The sequence below is a fragment of the Capsicum annuum genome, chromosome 1 (genome assembly GCF_002878395.1).
Source record: "Capsicum annuum cultivar UCD-10X-F1 chromosome 1, UCD10Xv1.1, whole genome shotgun sequence".
NCBI classification, from domain to species: Eukaryota; Viridiplantae; Streptophyta; class Magnoliopsida; order Solanales; family Solanaceae; genus Capsicum; species Capsicum annuum.
The window spans coordinates 6,455,717-6,481,174 of record NC_061111.1 but is presented as its reverse complement, the minus strand read 5'-3'; the positions used below and the strand labels follow the sequence as shown (position 1 = coordinate 6,481,174).

The window sequence follows — 25,458 nt, the reverse complement described above, 5'->3', positions numbered from 1 at the left end:
TTATAACTGAACTGATACATGAATTCATGACTGAGTATGCAATGGTAATAGGTTGCAAGTTTTATGATGGGAACATGAACATGAAACTGAATAAGCTTAAGGAGAACTATTACCTCGAGCTTGATCTGAATTGGCGGAGAAGAGGTGAAGATACTTGGTACGCATATCTGCTTCTGCTTCCTAAGTAGCTCCCTCATGAGAATGATTTCGCCAAAGAACCTTGACTAGAGGGACTTCCTTGTTCGTCAATCTACGAGTCTGATAGTCTAAGATTTTGACTGGAATCTCTTCATAAGAGAGGCTGTTCTGAATGTCAATGCTCTGAATAGGGACTACAACTGCTGGGTCACCTATGCACTTCTTGAGCAAAGATACATGGAACACTGGATGAACTGAGGCTAGGTCTGAAGGTAATTCGAGCTCATAAGCTACCTTGCCGAAGCGACTGAGAATTCTGAAGGGACCGACATATCGGGGACTGAGTTTTCCTTTCTTGCCCAACCTTTTCATTCCCTTCATAGAAGAGATCTTAAGATAGACGTAATCATTGACCTTGAAATAAACATCTGCATAAGACTTCTGTCGGCTCTGAGAAGCCCGGAGTCTCTCTCTGATCAACTGAACCTTCTCTAAGGCGTCGAATACCAAGTCAGGACCTATGACAGAAGCATCACTAACTTCGAACCAACCAATTAGAGATCTACATCTCCTACCATAGAGAGCTTCAAATAGAGCCATTTGAATACTGGAATAATAGCTATTATTGTATGCAAATTCAATCAAAGGCAAGTGGTCATCCCAAATACCCTTGAAATCAATTACACATGCTTGTAGCATATCTTCAAGAGTCTGAATAGTCATTTTTGCTTGACCATTTGTCAGAGGATGAAATGCTGTACTGAGATAAACTTAGGTACCAAAACCCTTTTGGAATACTTTCCAGAAGTGAGAGGTAAACTGGGTACCTCTATCTGAGATGATAGTTAATGGAACACCGTGTAATCCGACCAACTTCCTGATATAGAGTTTGGCGTAATCCTTGGATGAATAAGAAGTACGAACTGGAAGGAAGTGAGCTGACTTGGTCATTCTATCTACAATGACCCAAACTGAATCATGCTGATGACAAGTACGAGGCAAACCCATCACGAAGTCCATGTTCACTTCTTCCTACTTCTAAGTAGGAATGGTGAACTCCTGCATGGAACCACTGGGTTTCTGATGCTCTATCTTAACCTGCTAACATGTAGAGCACTTAGCCACAAATTTTGCAATATCTCTCTTTATCCTACTCCACCAATAGATCTTCTGCAAGTCGCGGTACATCTTAGTGGCCCCTGGATGAATACAATATCGCGCACCACGTGCTTCTGCAAGAATTCTCTGCCTCAAGTCATCTACACCTAGAACAAGCAGACGACCCTGACAACAAAAAACGTCATCTCCCCCTTGGGAGAAAACCTCTACTTTCTGATTCTGAACTGACTTTTTTAGCTTGACAAGGCTAGGATCCCCGTCTTGCTTCTCTTTTACCTCGAAAATTAGAGATGACTCTGAACTACTCTGAACACTTGCACCACCCTCTGAAGAGTCGACTAAGCAAACGCCTAGTCTGGCAAGCTGATGGATCTCTTGAGCTATCTTCTTCTTGCTATCCTCAACATGAGAAATACTACCCATAGAGAGTCTACTGAGAGCGTCGGCCACAACATTGGCCTTGCCTGGATGGTAAAGGACACTCACGTCATAATCTTTCAAAAGCTCTAACCACCCTCTCTGACGAAGATTGAGATCTTTCTGAGAAAATATATACTGGAGACTCTTGTGATCTATGAAGAAATCAACATGAACTCCGTATAAATAATGCCTCCAAATATTTAAGGCAAATACCACGGCTGCTAACTCAAGATCATGAGTAGGATAATTCTTCTCATGGGGCTTTAACTTTCTGGAGGCGTAGGTTATGACCTTACCATGCTGCATGAGGACACAACCTAAACCTACTCTAGATGCATCAAAATATACTACAAACCCATCTGAACCATCTGGAAGAGCTAAGACTGGAGCTGAGGTGAGTCGAGTCTTCAATTCCTGAAAACTCTTCTCGCATGAATCTGACCACTGAAACTTGACCTTCTTCTGAGTCAATCTGGACATGGGAGACGTAATAAAAGAAAATCCCTCAATAAACCGTCTGTAATAGCCAGCCAAACCCAAAAAACTCCTAATATCTGATAGAGATACTGGGCGAGGCCAGTTTTTTACCGCTTTGATTTTTTGAGGATCTACCCGAATGCCATCATCGGAAATAATATGGCCAAGGAATGCTACTGATCTTATCCAAAACTCGCACTTACTGAACTTGGTGAATAATTGATAATCTGTGAGAGTCTGAAGAATAATTTTGAGATGCCCCGGATGATCACACTCTGTGCGGGAATAGATCAGGATATCATCTACGAAGACTATGACGAATATGTCCAAATATTGCTTGAACACACGGTTCATCAAGTCCATGAAAGCGGCTGAAGCATTGGTAAGACCAAAGGACATGACTAGAAATTTGAAGTAACCATACTGAGTGTGAAAAACTATCTTCGGGATGTCACATCTGTAATTGTGAGCTGATGGTAGCCTGATCTGAGGTCTATCTTGAAAAAATAACTGGCACCCTGAAGTTGGTCAAATAGGTCATCTATTCTGGGAAGTGGATACCTATTCTTGACCGTAACTCTGTTCAGCTGGCGGTAATCAATACACATCTTAAGAGAGCTGTCTTTCTTGCGCACTAATATGACTGGTACACCCCATGGGGATACACTGGGCCTGATGAATCCCTTATCTAAGAGATCCTTCAACTGATCTTTTAGTTCTTTGAGTTCTGCTAGTGCCATTTTGTATGACAGAATAGAAATAGGCTGAGTGTCTAGAAGTAGATCAATGACAAAGTCCATTTCTCTTTCGGGAGGAATGCTTGGAAGTATTTCAGGAAAGACATCTGAATATTCATTAACCACTGGGACTGATTCCAAGCTAGGAGATTCAGAACTGAAATCCTTAACATGCACGAGATGATACACACACCCCTTAGAAATTATTTTCTTTGCCTGAAGGTAGGAAATAAGCTGACCCCTGAATAATGAATTACTACCCCTCTACTCTAAGACGGGTTCGTTCGGGAACTGAAACTAAACTATCCTATTTCTGTATTCGACTGTGGCATAGTAGGAATGAAGCTAATCTATGCCGAGAATGACATCAAAATTAGTCATCTCTAATTCGACTAAATCTACTGATGTGGATCTCTGAAATATCATAACCGGGCAGTTCCTGTATACCCACCGAGCTATAATGGTTTTACCCACTGGGGTAGAGACTGAAAAGGGCTCTACTAAAATTTTGGAACTGATTCTAAAATCGCCTGCTATGTATGGAGTAACAAAAGACAAGGATGCACCTGGGTCTAGCAAAGCATAAACATGAACATTAAAAATTTATAACGTACCAGTAACGATATCAGGAGAATTTTCCTGATCCTGTCGGGTCTGAATAGTATAGAGTCTGTTCGGGCGTTGCCCACTAGTAGCACTGAAAGTGGCACCCTGCTGGTTCGGGCACCCAGACTGAGCAGTGGAATTATTCTGCTGACCCTGAGGACCTAGCAGAGGACAGTCTCTAACTCTTTGGCCTGGCTTGCCACAACCGAAACAAATGCCACTACCATCTCTACACACACCCTGATGGTGCTTACCGAAAGTCTAAAACTGAGGATAAGTGCAGGCACTGCTAACACTGCCTTAAGATTTAGAGCCTGGTACTCTATCTTTATTGCCGTCTCTGAATTTCGGCACTGGGGAACTGGCAGAGGAAGGGGCTGGAACTGCTGACTTAGGACAAAACTGCGAACGGTTTCCTTCCTCTGATTTGGGCTGAGCAAAACTAAAACTGCTTGATCTTGCTCTCTTGTTCTGCCTCTCCCTAGTCTTAAACTTCTGCTCCTCTATTTGTTGGGCATGGGTCATGAGTCTTGCTAAAGTTATATCACTGTTCAGCATCGCAGACCTACACTCATTTACCATGCTATCATTCACCCCTGACATGAACTTGCTCATCTTAGCTCTGCTGTCTGCAAACGCATGAGGGGCATATCTGGATAACTGAGTAAATCTGAGAGAATACTTCTTAACCGTCATATTTCCCTGTCTGAGATTGATGAACTCAAGAACTTTGGCCTCCCTCAGCTCTTGGAGAAAGAATCTGTCTAAGAAAGTCATGACAAATTCCTCTCACTCAATAGGACCTGCATCCTCTACCCTCTCAGACTTCCACTGTTTGTACCAAGTCTCTCAGACTTCCACTGTTTATACCAAGTATGAGCCACATCTTACAACTGGTATGCAGCTAACTCAACACTCTCAATAAAATTAACACCCATGATGTCAATGACCTTCTGGACTTGGTCAATGAATTCCCAAGGGTCTGCATAATATACATGAAGAATGCGAAAAACATGAACAATAAGCCATAAGGTTCAACTAAATAAAGAATTTGTCAAAACATAACATCCATGTGGGGTAACGAATACCCAAAATAACTGAATCTGAATCAAAACTGAATACAAATCTGAACTAAATCTGAAAGCCTTTAAGTGTTGTCTGAATAAGGAGATGAAGGAGCATGTCTCCAACTAACTCCATAAAACTGAAAGCTAACTGAGATAATAAATGAATCAAATCATATCGTCCTCGAATAAAGAGGACTCACTGCAACTCTGTATACTGGAATGCTACTACTACTGCGGATCTGGAGCTCGTGTTTCTGGACCTATGGTGTAACATGAAAAGAAAGCACCATAGTGTAAATACATCAGTACGTGGGGATGTACTGAGTATACGAGTGTGGTAGGCTGAATGCAAAAGGATTTGCATGCATGAGCAATGCTAACTGACTAACTGATATAAATGTGAGAGTGCAAACATGCATGCATAGTAACTGAGATCGTGAATACGTGATAGCTAAATCTATACGCTAATACATGGTTTATTGATAACTAATCATGACTAATACTGTAGTTCTGATAACATGAGTGACTGTATCTGACAGTCCTGAATCTGATGAAACTATCTGAGTTCTTTTACTGAGACTGATGCTGAAACTGTAGGAGGTAGTTGTTTAACCGACATGCCCCATATGTGTCATTATGGCTAAGCTGGGGTCCAATCTCTGCCCTGACTGGAAGGATGTCAATACCTCGCTACTGGTAAGGACAACGTGTAAGCAACCTTCATATAACAGGTAACTCTAGTGAGAACGATAGGAACCGTCATATAACATGTTAAGCCACCTTATCTACCCTCATATAACAGGCTGTGATGTCTCAACCTATGCTGGCTACATAGTTCTGGAACGCTAGAATGACTGCTAAGAATCACACCCTCATATAACAAGTGCGTTCCCATCCTTGGGTTCACTCGGTGCTAACTTCTACTCCCATCTGAAGAGACTGAACACGAGTAACTGACTGTACGTGGACTGAACTTACTGAATTCTGTTAACTGACGGAATACTTCTGATATCTGATAACTGACTGAGATCATGAGATTTTACTGAGTCACATGACTGACTGATTTCTATTGATTCATGGCTTGATTTTGGATATCGTGAAACATGACAAGGCTCTAGGCACACAACTATAATTTTTGGGTACAATACTCCCAGGACTTGATGGAAGGAAACTGACGCATATGACTGACTTGAGTACGTGACCAACATCAACAATCCATAATATCATAACTTGGGGAATTCCATGAAGTGCATGGGCTGTCATACATTTTGTACATAAGTAGGATTTACAAGTAAGCATGGCATAATCTCATAAGACTAGTTCATGAACATCCCAACAACATTTACAAGACACAATATCAACATGAAAATTATTGGAACATAGGGACATATCATGAATCCTTCACTTAGTCACAATTTAGCTATATTGCATGATTTCTAGTTCCTTAGGCATTTTATCAAACACCTTGCAAGCACTCTTTTAAGGCATAGGTATATTTATCAATTTGACCATCTTAATCCATCCAAAATTTATGGGTTTCAACTAACCTATTCATATGCTTCATGAAAACACATCAAGATACAACCTTGAATCCAAACAACAATCATCAACATGAATATAGTCATAATACGACAAGGAAATCACAATTTATAATTTAAAACATGATTCTTGAGCTCCATGGATGAACACTACGCATACCTTAGTGATTGAATCTTGAAAGAGATCTAATGTTTCTAAAGGTTCTTGAAGAATTTCTTAGGCTTGCTCTTGAGGAGATGATCTTGAGAGAAAACCCTAATCTTGTGGTTGAGAGTGTATGAGAGAGCTTTTTGAGATGTTTAACTAACAAGAATGGAAGATAATACGCTCCTTGAGGGTTATAAGTAGTGGGAAGTGAAGGGAAAAGACCAAAATACCCTTACTAAAACGTCCCTCAATTGCTGGAAAAAATAGCTGACGACATCCATGACAAGCCGTCATACTGGTAATAGGTCGTCACAAATTGTCGTCACAAAAAGGTAAAATCTTGGTTTTCTGGTTAAGGTTGAAGACATTGGTGATAGGCCGTCACGGGCGTGATGGCTTGTCACAAAATGTCGTCACTGGGGGTGAAAATATGCCCAGAGCTGATGACATTGGTGATAGGCCATCACGGGCGTAACCGCTTGTCGCGAATGTCGTCACTCAGTTTTCCAGCCTGACATGCCAGAGTAAAATGGGCATAACACCTTGCTCCGATATCAAATTTAGGCGAAATTGATATCGTTGGAAAGATAATTCAATTATCTATCTGTTGGTGGGTCATGAGCTCAAATATTCATAGCATAACGAGAGATATGCTCATTTGAAGCTGCTTGTACCAATATCCTTCTCAAGAATTCAATCGGTAAGGAAACGTTTTGATTCGTCTATTAGCTAGGACACTTTTGAGGCCTTAATATGTATCAACCTTGATCATAGCACTACCAAAGCACTAAAATTTATTACTCATGAGTTCGAAGCATGATCCTAAAAATGTCTGAACTTTTGGGGTATTACATATGTGCTGAAACTAAAGTTACTAAAAAGTCATGTTTTTCAGTTAATAGAAAAACTGAATTGTTATCTCTAATTCACACTGATTTGGGTGATTTAAAACAAACTATGACTGGAGATGGTAAAAGATATTATGTGACCTTTATTGATGATTTCTCTAGATTTACTAAGCTGTATTTTCTTAGAAATAAAGATGATGCATTTGATGCTTTTGTGTCTTATAAATCTGAAGTTGAAAATCAACTTAGTAGAAAAATCAAGAGAATTAGATTCGATAGAGGGAGAGAATATGTATCTTTAAATGTTTTTTGTGAAAAATAAGGTATTATTCATGAAGTAACTCTGCCTTATTCTTCTAAGTCTAATGGTGTAGCTGAAAAAAAAAAACAGGACATTAAAAGAAATGATGAATTCTATGTTAATTAGCTCTAATGCACCTGATAATTTGTGGGGTGAAGCTATTTTATCTGCATGTCATTTACAAAATAGAATTCCTCATAAAAGAACTAGCAAAATTCCTTATGAATTGTGGAAAGACTATAAGCCTAATTTAAAATATTTAAAAGTGCGAGATTGCCTTGCTAAAGTTCTTCTTCCTGAACCTAAAAAGAGGAAAATAGGTTCTAAAATTGTTAATTGCATGCTTATTGGATATGCTGAACATAGTGCTGCATACAGATTTTTGTCTTGAAAAGTGATGTACTTGATATTTATACTATAATTGAGACAAAGACTACCCCTACCAACCCCCTTCCAAAAACAATATCTACATTTTATTAAAAAATTCAAACTTTTCTTCTACCCCCTACCCCCAACCTAAAAAAAAAATATTTAAATTTATTTTTAAAAATTTTCAATTTTTTTCTTTCTCCTCACTCCCCTACCCTGACCCCCAACTCCTACTAACCCCCTTCCCCCTCTCCCCCCGCACCAATTTAAAACAAAAAAAATTAACAAAAAAAATTCAAAACTCTTTCTTACCCCACCCCTACTACCTATTCTGACATCCACATCCACCCGCCTACCAACTCTTCCCAAAAAAGAAATTAATTTTTTTAATTTATTTTTAAAAAGGATTCTAAAGCTAAACACTAAAATGTATTTTTTGAAAAATATTTTTCATTCACCAATCAATTACTAGAAAATATTTTTTGAACAATATTTTTCCTCCACCAATCAAACATAAAAAAACAAGTAAGAAATCAACTTATTTTCTGAGAAAATATTTTTTAGGAAAATATTTTGCATGAAAAATATTTTCCTTCGCACCAAACACACCCTTTATCAAGTGACAATAGACAACAATTAGCCTTCAAGATTATGCAATTTATTGGGTTAATAATTTTAATTAACTTCTTATAGCATAGATATTTGCTCACTTTCACATTTGTCTTTTTGCACAAAAAATCTCAAAAGGTTGAAATTTGTTGAAGCTATAGAAGACTATTTTTTACTTATGCATTAAGTATTATATTTCCTCCCCCAACTTATGCATTAAGTATTATATTTCCTCCCCCAACTTTCATCCAAATTAGAAAAAATCCCCATAATTTATTTTCACTTGTCAATTTGATTATTTAAACTTGAAATAGATAAATAATTAATGTAATTTCAAATTTTCTTTAGTTCTATAATCACGAGAGTTCTTTGCTTGACAATTATTACTATGAAGTTTATCGAGGAGATTATTTATTTTTTACTTGGGTGAATTAATTTTATTTAGTTAAATTGTTATAATTAAGTATTCACTTGTATTGTACTCGATAAAAATTAAATAAACAACTTTTTCAGAAATGTAAAACAAAAACATTTCGATCACTATGATTATATATACACCCTTTTCATGTTAGTTGATGGAAAATTTATCAAAAGAAAAAAGACACATTCTAACAAACTTTTAAAAAATTAAAATTGCTTAGAAATATATTTATGTGAACCATTTTGAACCTATCTCAATCTTAAGGGGCCATAGTTGCCATTTCCTCCACTTATACCTATGTAAAAATCCATAATTATCAAAACCCCCTTACATTTTAACTAATTAACTTCACCGACCCACGAAGAAAAGGAAAACGTAATATAGTAGCAGTAGAAAGTAGAAACTTTTTGTTATTCCGTTACTCGTCAATTCCCATTTCCCCCTTCGATTCCGTCGATTTCCCATTTCCATTTCCTCATTATATATACATATACACACACAGAATCTCCTTTTATTACTCTGAAAAATCATAGGAAAAGTGTTAGAATTGGATAGAATTAGTGTAACTTGGGTAATTGAAGATGGATTGTTTGAAATCGGAAGAAGGGAAGGTGGGGGAGGAAGGAGAAAGGAAAGAAATGGTGTATAAGACGAAGGTTATTCAGTTCTTGGGAAGAACGATGCCCATTATTCTGCAGAATGATAATGGACCTTGTCCACTTCTCGCTATCTGTAAGTCTCTTCCCCTTTGAAATCCATTTCTAGGGTTTATTGAATTTCAGTTCCGTATTCTGAATTTCTCGTTTTGATAAAGATCGATTATTGGAATTTTATTGATATGTGTGGATTTTTGAAAGACAAATAGATGTAAATTGTGTGTTTTTTTATTGTGGAATTTGCAAGAAGTCTTTTTTAGGCTGGTTAGAGAACTTTTGTTCTAGTTTTAGAGAACCCCATTAGAGGGAAATAGATGTAGATGAGTTATATAGATGATCCTTACTAGTTTGGAAGGGTAGCCGGGATACTAAAGTTCCCGCTATGTGTAGGGTCCACTTCAAGCTATCTGTAAGTAATAAACCCCTTTGAATTCCATTTCTAGGGGTTATTGAATCTTACTTCTGTTGGAGTTTCTTGTTTTGATAAAGATCGATTATTGGAGTTTTATTTATATGTGTGGAATTGTGTAAGACGTATAGATGTAAATTGTTTTTTTTTTTTTATGGTGTGAATTTGCAAGAAGTCTTTTCTTGGTTGGTTAGAGTATTTTTGTTCTAGTTTTAGAGAACCCCATTAGAGGAAAATAGATATAGACAAGTTATATAGAATTATAGATGATCCTTACTAGTTTGGTAGGGTAGTGCGGTGTACTAAAGCTCCCGCTATGTGTGGGGTCCACTTCTTGCTATCTGTAAGTAAACCCCTTTGAATTCCATTTCTAGGGTTTACTAAATCTTACTTCCGTTGGAATTTCTTGTTTTGATAAAGATCGATTATTGAAATTTTATTTATATGTGTGGAATTGTGAAAGACATATAGATGTAATTTTTTGTGTGTGTGTTTTATGGTGGAATTTGCAAGAAGTCTTTTTAGGTTGGTTAGAGAATTTTTGTTCTAGTTTTAGAGGACCCCGTTAGAGGAAAATAGATGTAGATGAGTTATATAGATGATCCTTACTAGTTTGGAAGGATTGCCCAGTATAGTAAAGCTCCCGCTATGTGCGGGGTCCACTTCTTGCTCTGTAAACCCACCTTTACTCTTTTCATTTCTAGGGTTTTAATAAGTGTTTAATTTGATCTTGTTTTATTTGTATATGGAATTGTGAAAAACATGTTTTAAATCGAGTTTCTTTATGGTGGAATTTGCAAGAAGATTTTTTTACGTTATTGAGAGATTTTTAAAACTGAGTTTTAGAGAACCCCGTAAGAGGGAAATGGATGTAGTTGAGTTTTATTTATGATCCTTACTAATTTGGAATTAAGGCATAGGGCAGCCGATGTACTAAAGCTTCCGCTCTGCGCGGGGTCCACTTTTAGCTATCTGTAAATCCGCCTTTTCTCTTTTCATTTCTAGGGTTTTATTAGAATCTTCGTTCTATTGTCTTCATTACTTGTTTTGCTAAAGATTTTACTTGAATTTGTATGTATATATGGAGTTGTGAATTGAGTTTTTTATGGTGGAATTTTGCAAGTAGTATTTTTATGATAAAAATTATCTAGTTTTCGAGAACTCCGTTAGGGGAAAATAGATGTAGATGAGTTATATAAAAGATCCCTACTAGTTTGGAATTAAGGTTTGGAGGATTCTTTTTTTTTTTTCCCCCTTTAGAATAAAGTTTGGAATAAAAAGGGCAGTATAGTTTTCATCATCATTATGTACTTTGAGGGTAGTGTTACTGACAGCAAGAAGTCGAAAAAAGGTCCAAGGTCCGTTGGGAATTTAAGCATGAAGCGCAAATAAAACATGGGTTTTAATGATAAAAGGCGCAAAGGGAGAAAACATACAAATATATATGTTCAGTCTAAGACTAGTAATTATGGGATTACATGGGTATATGTTGTTTTGTAGTCTAAGACTAACAATTGTAAACATGAATGGCAAATATATGAACAAGGAAATTAAAAAACAGATTACAATAAAGTGCACATTATGTGAGGTGATGCTGTCAACACGTGTTGAGCCTCGCTTTAGGGCTTAAGTGCGCTTTAAGCACTCCTTTGAAAACACTGAACGAGGGTTGACTATACGTTAGCCTAAACCTGGATATGGCCTTTCAGGTAGAAGTCTTCATCTTGTTATTGTGTTGCTTACTGAATCGTTCTTTGGATTTATTTAAGGTGGCTGATCAGAGTTGTAGCTTGTGCTGCTCTGGTTTGTAAGAGATATCAAAAGATGCAAATGGATGGAAATAAAGAGAATTCAGGAAAAAAGGAAATAAAGTAGAAAAAAATAGAAACTTTTCTCAGTCACCCTACTTGATCCGTGGTTATAACAATCTATAGAATTTAATATTAGGGAATCAGCTGGCACGTGATCCGTTCTAACCGACCAACTTCTGACAGAGGTACTAAGCTGTAAATAGTATAAATGGAAATAACTGTAAATATGAAAACATTTAGCAATGGCTTCAGTGATCCAACAGTTGCAATCCTCACCTAAACATCAAACAATTGAAGCTCGGGGAATGTGACCTTATAAACACAGTTCCCCAATCAGCTTCTTATAGCAATTAACAAGAGATTATTGTGCCAGAGTTTTTGGCAAAAACAAAGCTTTTTTTCTCTTCGTCATTCTTTATAACAGTGAGCCACAGGTCAAGTCAATGATTGTCCATCCTCAAAAATGGTTGGTGGCCCAATTGTAGGTGTAGCTTGGGCTTCTACCTCCTTCATTAACTGCGGCGCACGGAATAGATGATGTATCTTAGCTGTTAGAGGCAATTGAAGCATAGGCAACAAATCCAACATTATTTATTACCACGGGGGCGAAATTATAAATTAAAAATGGGGCACGTGAACCCATGGTCTCTCCGTAAAACTAGGTATTGTATGTGTGTGTGTGTCTGTGTATATATAAAAAATTGGTACAGTATTATCTGATGGCACTCGTGGTACAAGAAGGCTAAATGGTGCACTTGGTTGGATGCTGACTTATTTATGTAGAGGACTAGCGATTGTTTCCCACTTGATACATTCTTTCATCTTTTTTTAGTGGTCCATCAATGTTCTACAGTTTTAGAAGTTCTGGATTTGCCCTTGAATTTACCATATAAAGTCAAAACTTCCGGCCATGTTTTAGAAACCCTAGATCTGACCGTGAATTTACCATATAAATTAAAAAGTCAAACTTTGCCAGCAAGTCGCAAAGACGCAAACCTTTTATGGCTGCTATTTCACATTACCTGATCTATAGCTACAAATTCCCTTTCCATGAGCCTTGTTCAAGTGCTCCTACTGCTTTTGAGCTATCTGTTGTGTTTGTTTGAGCTACTGTATTAAATACTGGGGAGGAGGGTATCCACAATAAGTTCAATAGGATGTTTGTAAAGAACTATTAGAACTATAGCTACCAACTAGTGACAACCAAGTCTTCCACTCCGAGGTTGCTGATTAGTGGTACGTCTCAGATAGGTCTCCTAATATCTGTTCATCCCCTAGGTTGTTGGTCTATCGGAAACAACCTCCCTACCCTTGGAAGGTAGGGGTAAAGTCTGTGTGAACACTACCCTTCCTAGATCCCACCGGTGGGATTATACTGAGTTTGTTATTGTTGTTGTTGCTGTTGTTCCCTTGGGTGTTGGTTGGTACCAAAATTGCCGGAATGATACTGAAAGGTGGTGTGATGTTATGGGAAGAGGAATATCCATCATAAAATGGTGTTGTCAGTCTATATCAGAATGGGTCATCAAAAGGAGCAAGATAGTGAAATTATGGAAAAGAAAGTAAAAGCGTTGGCTGGAAAAGACCATTCATGACCATAAGTACACATAAGCTACTTATATCTCATCCAAGGTGATAAAGAATCGGGTTGCTCGAACAAAAACTAGAAAATAAGGTGGAAGCGAAAATTCGAAGATAAAAGATGGAATTTTAAGACATCCTAAATTTGAGAATAAAATCTCCAAATAGCAAGATTAAGTGCTAAGAACTCTAATTGATCTTAGTATTCAAAATTAGCGGATTAAAATTAATTATGATACTATATTATTAATCAAATCAATATAAGAACTTAGATGAAAAGTGATCTAGACCTCTATTTTGAAGAATTAGATACAATAATCAGTATTAAGACTAATTATCACCTTTAATTTACTTTAATAAAAACAAAGATATCAAGTTAAGAATTATCTTACTGCTAAAGAATGTTTCTTATAAGGTTACAAATAAATTCATAGTTACCACACACAAATGTCTAAAGAAGAGAAACCTCAAACAATTTTCTAATAAAAAATAACTAAATCCACCTCTATATATAAGGGAAACGTATCCTAGATAGCTAGGAAATAATAAGTACTAAAATGAAACTAGGAAACTTTCAACTAGGAAAGCAAGTAAAAATTAATGTCTCACTTTTTCACAAAATCTCCTAATGAAAACCCATGCCTAATTATCCCCTTTTTGGCATCAATTGCAGCCATTATTGGCATGAAATCACGTCCATTTGAGCCTCTTTTTGGCCACGAATTGCAGCCCTTTTGGGCTTGATTCTCAGACCACTCAGGGCTGAAATTTCAGCTCTTCATTGTGGGTCCCTCTTCTTGGGCTCCATATGGGGTCTAATCTTTCTCCTTTTGGACTTGGACCATGAAATATGTGTAGCACTTAGCCTACCCCTCATTGTAATTCTTGGCCTCTTCTTCCACAATAAGAATCTTCTTGATTTTAACCCGTCAATTTTAATGGAGGTACACACCTTTGATGCTGTCACAAGGTCTGTGGTACTTAGTGAATGCAGAGGTGAGGAAAAACACTTACCAGAATTGGTAGTTAGCACATTTAGCAGAGCTGCTTAGTTGGGAGTTTTATTTTTTAAGAAAAATAGGAGTTTTGAGCTAAACAAAATAAGAAAGCGTTCTACTTTGGGATTCCTAATTATTGTGAAATAACCAGTAGTAATTTTCCTGATGCTCAATACATCTCATCAAACTCAAGGTTATAAAAGAAACTTGAGTTCACTTGTTTTGAAACAAGGATATCAGCTGACTAAACTGAGGGTTAAAGTTGTTCCTTGCTGTAAGAAGAAATTGAAGAAAAATCATGATTAAAATTAAAGGGATGATAATAAGCACCCTACCTGGAATTATCTTCTTGGTTATACTCGGAGCTGTTGGAACTCAAACAATGTGTTGGTACAAATAAAGCAAAGGGGTTCATTTTCGCATGATCAATGGGATGCATTTGTATATATAGTCATTTCTTGCTCATGAAGAAGGTTAGATGTCATTACCCAGTTCGCGTGAAAATCTCTGTTAATGTTTTGACTTATAATTAATGGTTGGTATGTAAATATGAATCTTTGTTATATGTTTGACAGGTAATGTACTGTTGTTGAAGAACAACTTGAGCTTGAGTCCTGATATTCCTGAGGTTTCACAGGAAAAATTGCTTTCTCTCGTTGCTGAGCGACTGATAGATTCAAACAGTAATATCAATGTAATTAGATCGCCTTTATGAATATGCTTTTTCCTTTTATTTGTACTATTTCGGGTAGTCTTGTGTTGTACAATATATACAGTCAAATGTGGTCTCTCTTTACTGCGTTTGAGGTAATTTTGAGCATTTTTATTTTCTATCCAGGACAAAGATGCAGGATATGTTGAAAATCAGCAACAGAATATTGCTGATGCAATTGATTTGCTTCCAAGACTTGCTACTGGAATTGATGTAAATATAAAATTCAGGAGGTCGACAATCTTTCCTTTTCTGATTGCTTTTGTTCACCTTATTAACACACGGGTCACTATATCTTTAGGATGCAATAACATGCATGTTTCCAGTTTGTGGTTCTGACGTGATACATGTCTTATTTGGCAGAATTGATGACTTTGAGTTCACTCGTGAATGTGCGATTTTTGATCTTTTGGATATACCACTTTATCATGGTTGGATTGTTGATCCACAGGTATGAGTTTTGGCTACATCTTTTAGTTGCTTATTAGGCCAGTTCCTTTTGTTTATTTACACTTAATAGTTGACAGTTGTTTTGGTTCCCTTAAAAATATGCTAGAGAATGTCGAATCTAGGACCTCTGTTTTGGGCCTTAGGCTTTGCTGCTAGTGCTTAACCTCACAAGCATAGCAATACATTGTTAAAGCTGAAAGATATGCCTGATACACCTATTAGTATATGAAGATTTTGTTTTGAGTTAGCACTAGGTGTTACTGTTCTATTTCGTGGTGTTCAATATATATGTGAAGGTTCAGCTTAAATGAAAAAACCTCGAGCATACATATTTCAAGTTTTGACAGCAGCTTGCTTTATCATTCTTGTTCCCAGAAGCTGCTGTATCTTGCACCTGTATTTCACATGACTTCTCAATTCGTTTGAAGCAATATCCAACATCTGTTTCAGTTTTGAATTTATGCCTCGTTATTTACTTGGTGATTTTTCAATGCTTATTTTGGACTTGCTAGACATGGTGTAGTTTTGTAGTTATTGATGAAAACCACTAAATTAATTTCCAAGGCCAAGAGGTGGAACTATGAGGCATATTAGTGCAAACACGAAACAGAATTAAAGCGAATATATTAGCAAAAATATCATAGATAATCGAGAATCTACGACAATAAGAGTGTGATAGGTAGTGTATACTGAATACTGTACATCTGCCAGTTTGGTGCAACCATTCTGTAACTGATTCGGGACTAAGGGAACCTAGGGAAAGAGTATTTGGAATAGGAAAATCAGTGTTATACACTTCTTGCCATAGGTTACTCCTCCATTGCTCTTATTAGGATTTATATCATGCATTTGTCTTCTCTTTTTCTATACACTCCTCACTTATATGCTCGTCTTCCACCTTAATTTTTTTATTGGGTTTAGTATGTGACCCGAAAACTGTAGCCCGCCAAATTTGAACAAGTGGGGCAAATGGTATGTTTGGTGATGGGTCATTTTGAGCATAGACCAAACCAACCTGTGTAGTAAAAGGGTCAACTCAGGCTGAGTCAATAACCCAAATCAACCCGTGAAACTGTAAAAGGCAGAGCCCGACAGATCATCACTTAAGTCTGAGGAAGAACTTTCTTAGTATATGGAGCATTTACCGTTATCCTATGTAAAACCCCAGGTGAACGTGTAATATGATAAGCAAGGCTATCTTTGTTCATTTTAAGTTTATAACACTTGTTTATTTTTTTGTCCAAAAGGAAGAAAAGGATTTTTGCATTTAACAATAATATTATTACTCAGATTAACCAGTGAACTGTCATACAAGTCATAGGTCTCGTAAAGCATCCATCTAGGAAGACTAGTTTCTGAAAAGGCCTCTTGAACTAGAGAAATAAGTAAACCAGTAGTATGGAAACTACTAGAAATTCACATTTTACTAGAGGTTGGAAATACAATATATGCCATACTCATTTGTATTTGCCCTACTTGTGTGCTGACAAGTCGGTCCATCCTCGATATTTGGATTGAATATGGTCCAAGAGAATCGGCATCAATATCTAACTTTTCCACTTAACGAACTCCAAATTTTGGGTATCATTAGCTTGAGCAGGCGGAGGATTCACAGCATATTGGGAAACAGGGTGTTAAGCAACAAACCCCAACCAACCAATGCCATAAAAAATGCTTACTCCAAAACCTTATTCAATCCTGATAATTCTGTAGGGTCTATTTGGTTAACTAATTCGAAGTTAATGTGTTCGCTCTCTCCACATTGCTGATATGTAGTACCCCCTCAGTCCCATTTTATGTGGCACCCTTTCCTTTTTATTCTTTCCTTCTACTGTACTATACTTAGAAGCAATTTAACTTAAAAATTCCCCTTTACCTTTAATGAAATAATTTATAGCCATACAAATATCTAAGGATTACCAACATAGGTTGTGGTGCAGCGGATGAGGCTGCTTCACCCTTAACCAGAGGTCGAGGGTTCGATCCTGGGCATGGAGAAAACTCTGGTGGGAGCGCTACCCCCGAATGGGGCCCTACCCGGCGCGAATCCGGATTAGTCGGGCTCCAATGCGGGTACCGAACACCGGATGGGAAACCAAAAAAAAAAATTATCTAAGGATTGTTTTAGATCACAAGTTTTGAAAGAGTTTTCTTTTTTTTTTTCTTAAATATCGTGCCATGTCAAACGGTGCACCATAAAATGTGATGGAGGGAGTGTATGAGATATAATGCCCACAATATTGTCAATATTGTGTGCGGTGTGCATATGCTACAATAGGCTAATATTACTAATAGGCTGAGAAAAGGGGGAGATGCTTGATGTGGGGGGATAATAGAATTATCTAAGTCAAGTATCTATATATTTTAATGTAGAACTAGCTATGTAAAGTATTTTAAGAGCTTTGCAGATTGTCAACATGTAATTTGCCAAATGGTCGAGTAAAATGAGATTCTTCATACTAAAATTTTTTACAGTATGAATTTAGGGGTGTTCATGGTTTGGTTTGGGTCGGTTTTGATTAAAACCTTAACCAAACCAATTAAGTCGGTTTTTAAAATTCTAAAGCTAAATGAAACCAAATAAAATTAAAAACCATCGGTTTGGTTCGGTTTATGATTAGCTAATGATAAATCGATAATAGTAAAATAACGGGACATGAGATAACTATTTCAAATGAATGCTAGGAATTCATAAATTTTTCCCTACTATCACAAGATGAATGTATATGAGTCTTCTATTATTTTTCAATACTATTTCCTAGTTTTAGCATGTTTATGTTGCATAATTGTAGAGGTTCTTTCACGTCTCGTGTCTAATACACATAGAAGAAATATCAATCTTTAAATAGAAAGGTCAACCTTTAAATAATCAAAGGGGCAAGTCGTTGAAGAGTAGATCGATGTCTTAGTAAAGAAAATTAAAATCTGACAATACACCACACCACATATAATTAGTGTTGGGGTTGGACGTACTTTTTAAAAAATGGGATTTAAAAATATTGTAGTGCATGTGATATAAGTAGAACAAAACCAAATTAATGATTGAAAGATATAAAATATTAAAAATTATTTATGAAAAACTAGGTGGGAATACACTGGGTTTTTTGTTGTTGTTGTTGTTGTTGTATTTATGAAAAACTAATACTACATTTTTAAATAATTATAAAATTTATGTATCTGTTCCGTTTGGTTTTTCGTTTTTTTTAGTAGAACCATAACTAAATCAAATATTGTCGGTTTGGTTTGGTTATGGTTCTACTAAAAACAATTGAAAAAACAACCACATCGAACAGATAAATTACAACAACATACCCAGTATAATCCCACATAGTGGGGTCTGGGAAGGGTAAAGTGTACGCAGTCCATACCACTACCTCAGATAAAGTAGAGAGGCTGTTATCGATAGATCCTCGGCTCAGGACAGATCACAATATGACAAACAAAAAACATAAAAATAAACGACAAAATGGGATAACACACCGCTAGATAATAAAAGAAACGTCAAAGTAATACTAAACAACCTATTTGAGATCACAAACATCATCATATCACTACGGACAAGAAACTATAGGCACAGATACAAACAAAGCACTCCTCCCTACTATCACGGACGTATTCCTACCCACTAACTCTCTACCCTAATTCGCATCCTCCACACCTTCCTACCAAGAGTCACGTCCTCCGTAAGTTGTAACCGCCCCATGTCATGCCTAACCGAATCGATAAATATATACATAAATTTTATAAATATTTGAATATGTAATATTAGTTTTTCATAAATAATTCTAAATATTCTATATCTTTTTATCATTAATTTGGTTTTAATATACTTATTTTACATGCTCTGCAATATTTTTAAATCTCATTTCTTAAAAGGTATGTCCAAGCTCAACACTTTAAGTCCAATTATCTAATTATATATATGTGGTGTGGTGTATTGCCAATTTTTAATTTTCTTTACTAAGACATCCATCTATTCATTAGCAGCTTGCCTCTTTGATTATTTAAAGGTTGACTTTTCTATTTAAAGATGTATATTTTTTCTATGGATACTAGACACGTGAAGTGAAAGAACCTCTACAATTATGCAACGTAAACATGCGATAACTTGGGATTAGTGTTGAAAAATAATAGAAGATTTATATACATTCATCTTGTGATAGTAGAGAGAAATTTATTGGTTCCTCACGTTCATTTGAAATAGTTGTCTCATGTCCCGTAGTTTTACTATTATCGATTTATCATTAGCTAATTATAAATCGAACCAAACAGATGATTTTTTAATTTTATTTGGTTTGGATTTAGAATTTTAACAACTGACTTAATTTGTTTGGTTATGGTTTTAATCAAAAACCGAACCATGAATAACCCTAATCGCGCCAAGTCGAACAGTGTCACATAAAATGGGACGAAGGGAGTATATGAGAAATAACGCCCACAATATAGTCAATATTGTGTGCAGTGTGCATATGCAACAACAGGTTAATCTTACTAATAGGCTGAGAAAAGGGAGAGGTGCTTGATGTATGGGATAATAGAACTATCTATGTTGAGTATATATATTTTTTTAATCAAGAACTATGCTATGTAAAGTATTTTAAGAGCTTTGCAGATTAAAACATGTAATTTGCCAAATAGTAGATTAAAATGAGATTCTTCATATTACTTAAATTTTGTACAGTATGAATATGTATGATGTATAAAAATTAGATTCAACTTTTCTTTAGAGAGTTGAACAAATTTATCTTTGAGAAAAGGATTGTTAAGTAGACTTTTCAAATTGGAAGTCTTATAACTCGTCTATATGGTTATGTTGGTTCTTAAATGTATGATCTTTTATTTTTAGCAACTTGTATATCTCTCATGTCGTGTGCTTTTCTATATAATGGTCTTTATGTTTGCAAGAATTTTAACAATGGCCAATTTCATTATGCAAATGAGAAGAAAAGCTTGCATCAAGGATAAATAGTTTTTCTTTAGACGTTTTTATTATGGGCTGCAGTATTTTGTCCATTTTGCTCTGGAAGTAGTTTGGTAGTTGCAAGTTAAAAGACCAGTTGCACCCATTGTTTATTTGTGAATTATTTTTCTGAGTTATGAATTTGTTCCAGGACCATGATACAGTAAATGCAATTGGATCAAAGTCGTACAATACTTTGATGGGGGAGCTTGTTTCCCTTGATACCCAAAATATGGATACTGAGCATAAAAGTTCTGAAGAAGACGATGTTGATTTTGTTGCTGCTACAACTGCAGCACTTGGGGTACCTTCTCCATGCCTCTCGAGAGGAAGATCATTTGATGATGCTCCTGTTTCTATCACAGATCACCATACAGCCAGAAAAGGTGATCTTGAAGAAGAAGCAGAGCTGTTGAAAGCCCTTCAATTATCTGAAGCTGAAAAAGCAACTTCATCAGTAGAAACCGATGGACTGAAATCTTTAGGTGAGATAGCAAATCTAAAGTGTCCAGAGCCAGTGGTGCTTACCAAGACGACAGAAGTAAATGCTATTGAGACACAACCTGTTTTGCAGCATGAAGCATTGATATCCACAGAAGAATTAGTATCTAATGATAATGAAATATCTGATGATGGCAAATCAAACAGTTCCCAGTTGGCCTCCAAAGTAGCTGTTAGTTCCTCCCTAAAAATTGATCAGGAAACCCCTACCCTAGATCTTGGAAATGCAAAACTGTTGGCTGAAAATGAGAGTCTGCCTCTTGAGTCGGGGCAAGTTTCTTCATTAGCCTGTGAAAATCATGAGCATCTATCTGGAGGTATGAATAACAAGCAGGGAACAGACGTTATTGTTGGAGATGGGAATGCAGCTGAACCCAATCAAGTTGGTTGTGATGCGTTTGATTCATCTAGTTCCTCGATACCATCTGCAGCCCCAGTTTCATCGGATGGCAGACGACATGACACAGATGTACCTGAAACCTTTAATTCTTCCATAGATGGTGACGAACCCATTTATGAAGGAGAGGATTGCATATTGGAGTCAGCAACCACAAGTTACCAAAGTCGAGAGCCTATGTATGAAGGCGAGGTGGTTCTTGCTGAACAAGTGAATGGAGGCAGTAGAGATGTGTCTGAGACAATTGTGAAGGATGAGATCACACAGAAAGAAGGTGAGAAATTCTTTTGTATGAATGTATCAGTCAATTCAGATGCTCTTGTGTAGGGTGAATGTCTTCCTCGACACTTTTCAAAGAAAAAGTTAAAAAAGAATGTCTCCTTGATCTAATTGTATTCCATTTCTTTCATGTATTTCAGCATCTTTTACTACCTTGTCAGTTTAAGTAGAACACTATGTTTGCCCTTCTTAATTCTCATTAGGGGAACTGGTGAGGAGCTTTCTGAAGAACACTGCAAGTCAGTTAACAATCTTTGGGTATGCTCTTTTCCCTGTTATAAGTTCATTCTCCCATTCATAACTGTAATACTATGTTTTACTAGTAGTAACAGAATTCTCTTTCTTCCTCCTTTCCACAGATTGTTTTCCTTGCAAGAGGGTTTGAAAGAGAGGGAACTTTGTGTTTTCTTCAGGAATAATCATTTCAACACTATGTTTAAGGTATTTGCCTTCTCTGTTATTCTACTCTAGAGGATACTGTTATCATTATTTATGTGATTTATACTGTGGTAATAATTTCATGTGAAGATATTCACATCTCCACTTGTTAACTTTCTGGGAATAGAAAACTGATGTCAGCTAATGTGCAGTTTGAAGGCGAATTGTATATTTTGGCCACTGACCAAGGATTTATAAATCAGCATGATTTGGTATGGGAGAAATTCAACGAGGTAAGAAGCCTGTCTTTTCATATATTTACACTTGGATTTGTCCAATAGGGGATAATCTGCAAATTATAATCTTTTCCCTTTTTCCTAAGCACATGCTGTTTGCTAATATGTTTGATACTGTCAAATAGCATTAAATTTGCATCCTATGCCTGTACTGTTGTCATCTCGTTGCTATCCGTGATTTTTGCATGTCTTGCTGCCTCTTATAACGACAAATAGTATAATGCAGCTCTATTAAAAATCTGTTTGTCTTGTTTCCAGAAGTTATTATGTTATTACTTGCTTGCATTGCCTATTAATTCAGATTTCTCAATGCTAGGTGAATGGAGACACGATATATGTGACTGGCAACTTCAAGGAGTTCAAGGTCGAAGATAATGCCAACATCACTTGGGATCAACAGAGTGCTGTGGCCAGAACTGCAGTATGTAGTTCTTTGCCTGTAATAGAATGTTAAGGATTTGTACCAATGACGTTTTTGAAACTAACTCCAGCTGTTACTCTCAGGACTTTATATCAAGCGTCGAAAGCCCAGAAGGAGGACATCCAACTTTCAAGTAATTATCTAATATTTACGCGTCTTCTTTTGCATATATTAAATTAGAATGGGACACTGCATGCAGAACATATAAACTGCATCAGTTACTATTCTCTTTCATTTGCTCTCCCGCCGTCTTTTAATTGACAAATAGGGGTTTCGACCAGTTTGTCTGTTGATATTTAACCTTTGCCTTGATTGGTAGTTGTGGTTAGATGAAGATTTTTGGGTAATGTTGTTTTGTCTTCATGTTCTAGCATAAAAGTCGTCCAATTCTGTGTCGATAAAAATGTTTGCATCCGTAGAAGTTGCTGACGCATTTCAGTTTCAAAATGGCGTGAAGCATTAATTTTGTTTTAGCTGTAGTCTGCTGACTCTTTTGAAGCTTACTCTTTGGATACTTCAAAGTTGATACACTTGTATTTGCAACCTTAATTTGATAGCATGAATTTATCTACTTGGTGATCGCGCTAAGATGTATATTTTTTGCTGATTGTTGGCTGGCAGTTCTGATTTACAATTGGCAATAGCTCTTCAGCAACAGGAATTCGAGCAACAACAACAGGCAACGCAGAGGAATCAGAACCCCCAGCAACCAGCTGTAAATGGTGGGTCAAGGTTGATTACTGGTCCTCAGGTAGGCTCGAAATTTCTTACATTTGAGTTTGCACATTTGTTAACTCCCGACCTGAAGTACTTCCGACTAGTGGATTATGTCACGAAATGAAGTGGCCGAAACTTGTAAATCACATCACAACCAGTGTTTTAGTAATCTAAGAGAGTAAATTACTTTCTTACAGGTACCAAGGACCAGCGCGAGACCTGTGTCTTCGACCCCCAAGCCGGATTCAAAGGCACCAAAAGACAAGTGTATTGTGATGTGACAAGACTGCATCATTCGGTGTGTTTGTGAAATAGCTGTCTTTGGTCTTCCTAATCGCTCTCATGTTAACTGAAGTGTAACAAAACGTATTGATTCGAGTTGCAGTTTTCAACTTCTTCTGTACAGAACGTATATAGCAAGGAAATTCTGGATAAGGCAAAGTCAATAACTTTCTTTCTTACACTGTTACACCGTGTTGCATTTTCTGTTGAACTAAACTATTAGTGACATTTAGAGAAAGCAGTATGCGTAGACTCGCTGCCCACATATTTTCTCTCTTGTATTTTCAAAGATGGAGAAGGGGAGCCTTGACGTTTTTGGTAAAGTTGTTGTCCTCTTGAAGAAATTGCAAGGTAAGACTGCATACTATAGATAGATTATTCTGGTCTGGTCCTCCGGACCCCATGCATAAAAGAAGCTTGGGGGCATCTTGCTGATCCTTATGTCAGCATGGTTGCTTAAAAGATTGTCGCTTTTGTGTCTTCATGCCCACCTACTGGTGGAGGTAGACACGATTTGTTTTTGTTATGCTTTATTTGGGTCGAGGGCTGATCAAGAGACAATCTCTCTACTTCACACGGTAGGGATGATGAGGTTGTATATACGTCAAGAAACAATCTCTCTACTCTCACCAGACCTCATTGATAGGATTATACTCGTATACATTGTGGTTGTACATGCTTGTGATGTGGCAATATAAGAGGCTTCATAGCAATGTTTGATCAGTTAGGGCCCAGCGGAGTGTGAATTGATGGATCCTACCAACAAGGGTAAGGGTGTGGTGGTGGTAAGTATTTCGTACTTAAATCAGAGGTTTCGGGTTTGAGTTTTCTTAGGTACAAAGTCGCCGCCTTTGTTAGGGAGTGTTTTACTCAATGGTGGACTTCCCGACACGAATATCCTTAGGTACAAAGTTGCCGTCTTTGTTAGGGAGTGTTTTACTCGCAATGGTGGACTTCCCGACACGAATACGAATTTACTGTATAGGAAAGTAGTAGTACTACTTAATATCAAACCTTTAGTAGAACTCTTGACATCGTTTACCACTTGTAGTCACATAATTATTACTGCAGAGCAACTTTAGGACTTTCTATACAATCTTATATAAGTCAAAGTTTGGGATTTGAATTGAAACACAAAAATAAAGGAGCTATTTGATTTTGGTTAAACATGATTACAAGGATTATTGACTTTGGATGGTTATCATTAAATTGAAGGAGACAGAAAAAAGCAAAAGAGATGATATTAAAATTTTCTTATGGCAGATAAAAGTCAGGATATGTGGGGATTTTGAAAAGGACAACACCCCCTACCCCACCCCACCCCCCCCCCCCCCCCCCCCCCCTCTCTTCTCCTTCAACTAACAATTACTGTTCACTGTTGCCCTGTATCTACCTTTTTCATTCTTTCTTTTTTTTCTTGCAAATTTTGTTAGAAACTCATCTTAGTTATACACATCCATCATATTCAATTGAAATATGTATATAATGTTAAGGTTTATTGAAAGTAATTTCTATATAGTTAAGGACTGTAATATATTAGAGCTAAGAATGTCTACTAAGAACGCTTTATCATAGGCATAATACATAAACATATCCTTTAACTTGATCTCAAATTACATCTATGGCCTTCAACTTTGGGTGTGCACAAGTAGGCGGGACGTACGTCCTATACACCTAGGATGCCACGTAGGACAAGAATTGACCATGAAGGATACCACATAGGACATATGTGTCTACTTAGTTGCAAACATTACTTAATGATCAGGATCTTTTTGAGTCGATTATTATTCAAATACGGAATTTTAGTGTTTG

At 36.8% G+C, this 25,458-nt stretch overlaps 1 protein-coding gene across 1 annotated transcript; it reads left to right on the top strand.

Annotated features, from left to right (window-relative positions):
* The first annotated feature begins 9,132 nt into the window (after positions 1-9,132).
* LOC107866295 (ubiquitin carboxyl-terminal hydrolase MINDY-2) lies at positions 9,133-23,833 on the top strand. Its single transcript, XM_016712415.2, has 12 exons — positions 9,133-9,530; positions 14,829-14,947; positions 15,092-15,198; positions 15,329-15,416; positions 20,527-21,547; positions 21,756-21,810; positions 21,912-21,993; positions 22,143-22,223; positions 22,543-22,647; positions 22,731-22,780; positions 23,269-23,398; positions 23,562-23,833. The coding sequence occupies exons 1-12, from the start codon at positions 9,380-9,382 to the stop codon at positions 23,643-23,645; spliced, it is 2,073 nt and encodes a 690-aa protein (XP_016567901.1). The 5' UTR covers positions 9,133-9,379; the 3' UTR covers positions 23,646-23,833.
* The last annotated feature ends 1,625 nt before the right edge of the window (positions 23,834-25,458 follow it).

What these genes read in the sequence shown, in the direction of transcription:
- LOC107866295 (XM_016712415.2), top strand. Translation starts at nt 9,380, where the DNA reads ATGGATTGTTTGAAATCGGAAGAAGGGAAGGTGGGGGAGGAAGGAGAA. An exon ending in GTTGGATTGTTGATCCACAG is followed by an intron (nt 15,417 to 20,526) that starts GTATGAGTTTTG and finishes AATTTGTTCCAG; the next exon opens with GACCATGATACAGTAAATGC. An exon ending in GGTTGATTACTGGTCCTCAG is followed by an intron (nt 23,399 to 23,561) that starts GTAGGCTCGAAA and finishes ACTTTCTTACAG; the next exon opens with GTACCAAGGACCAGCGCGAG.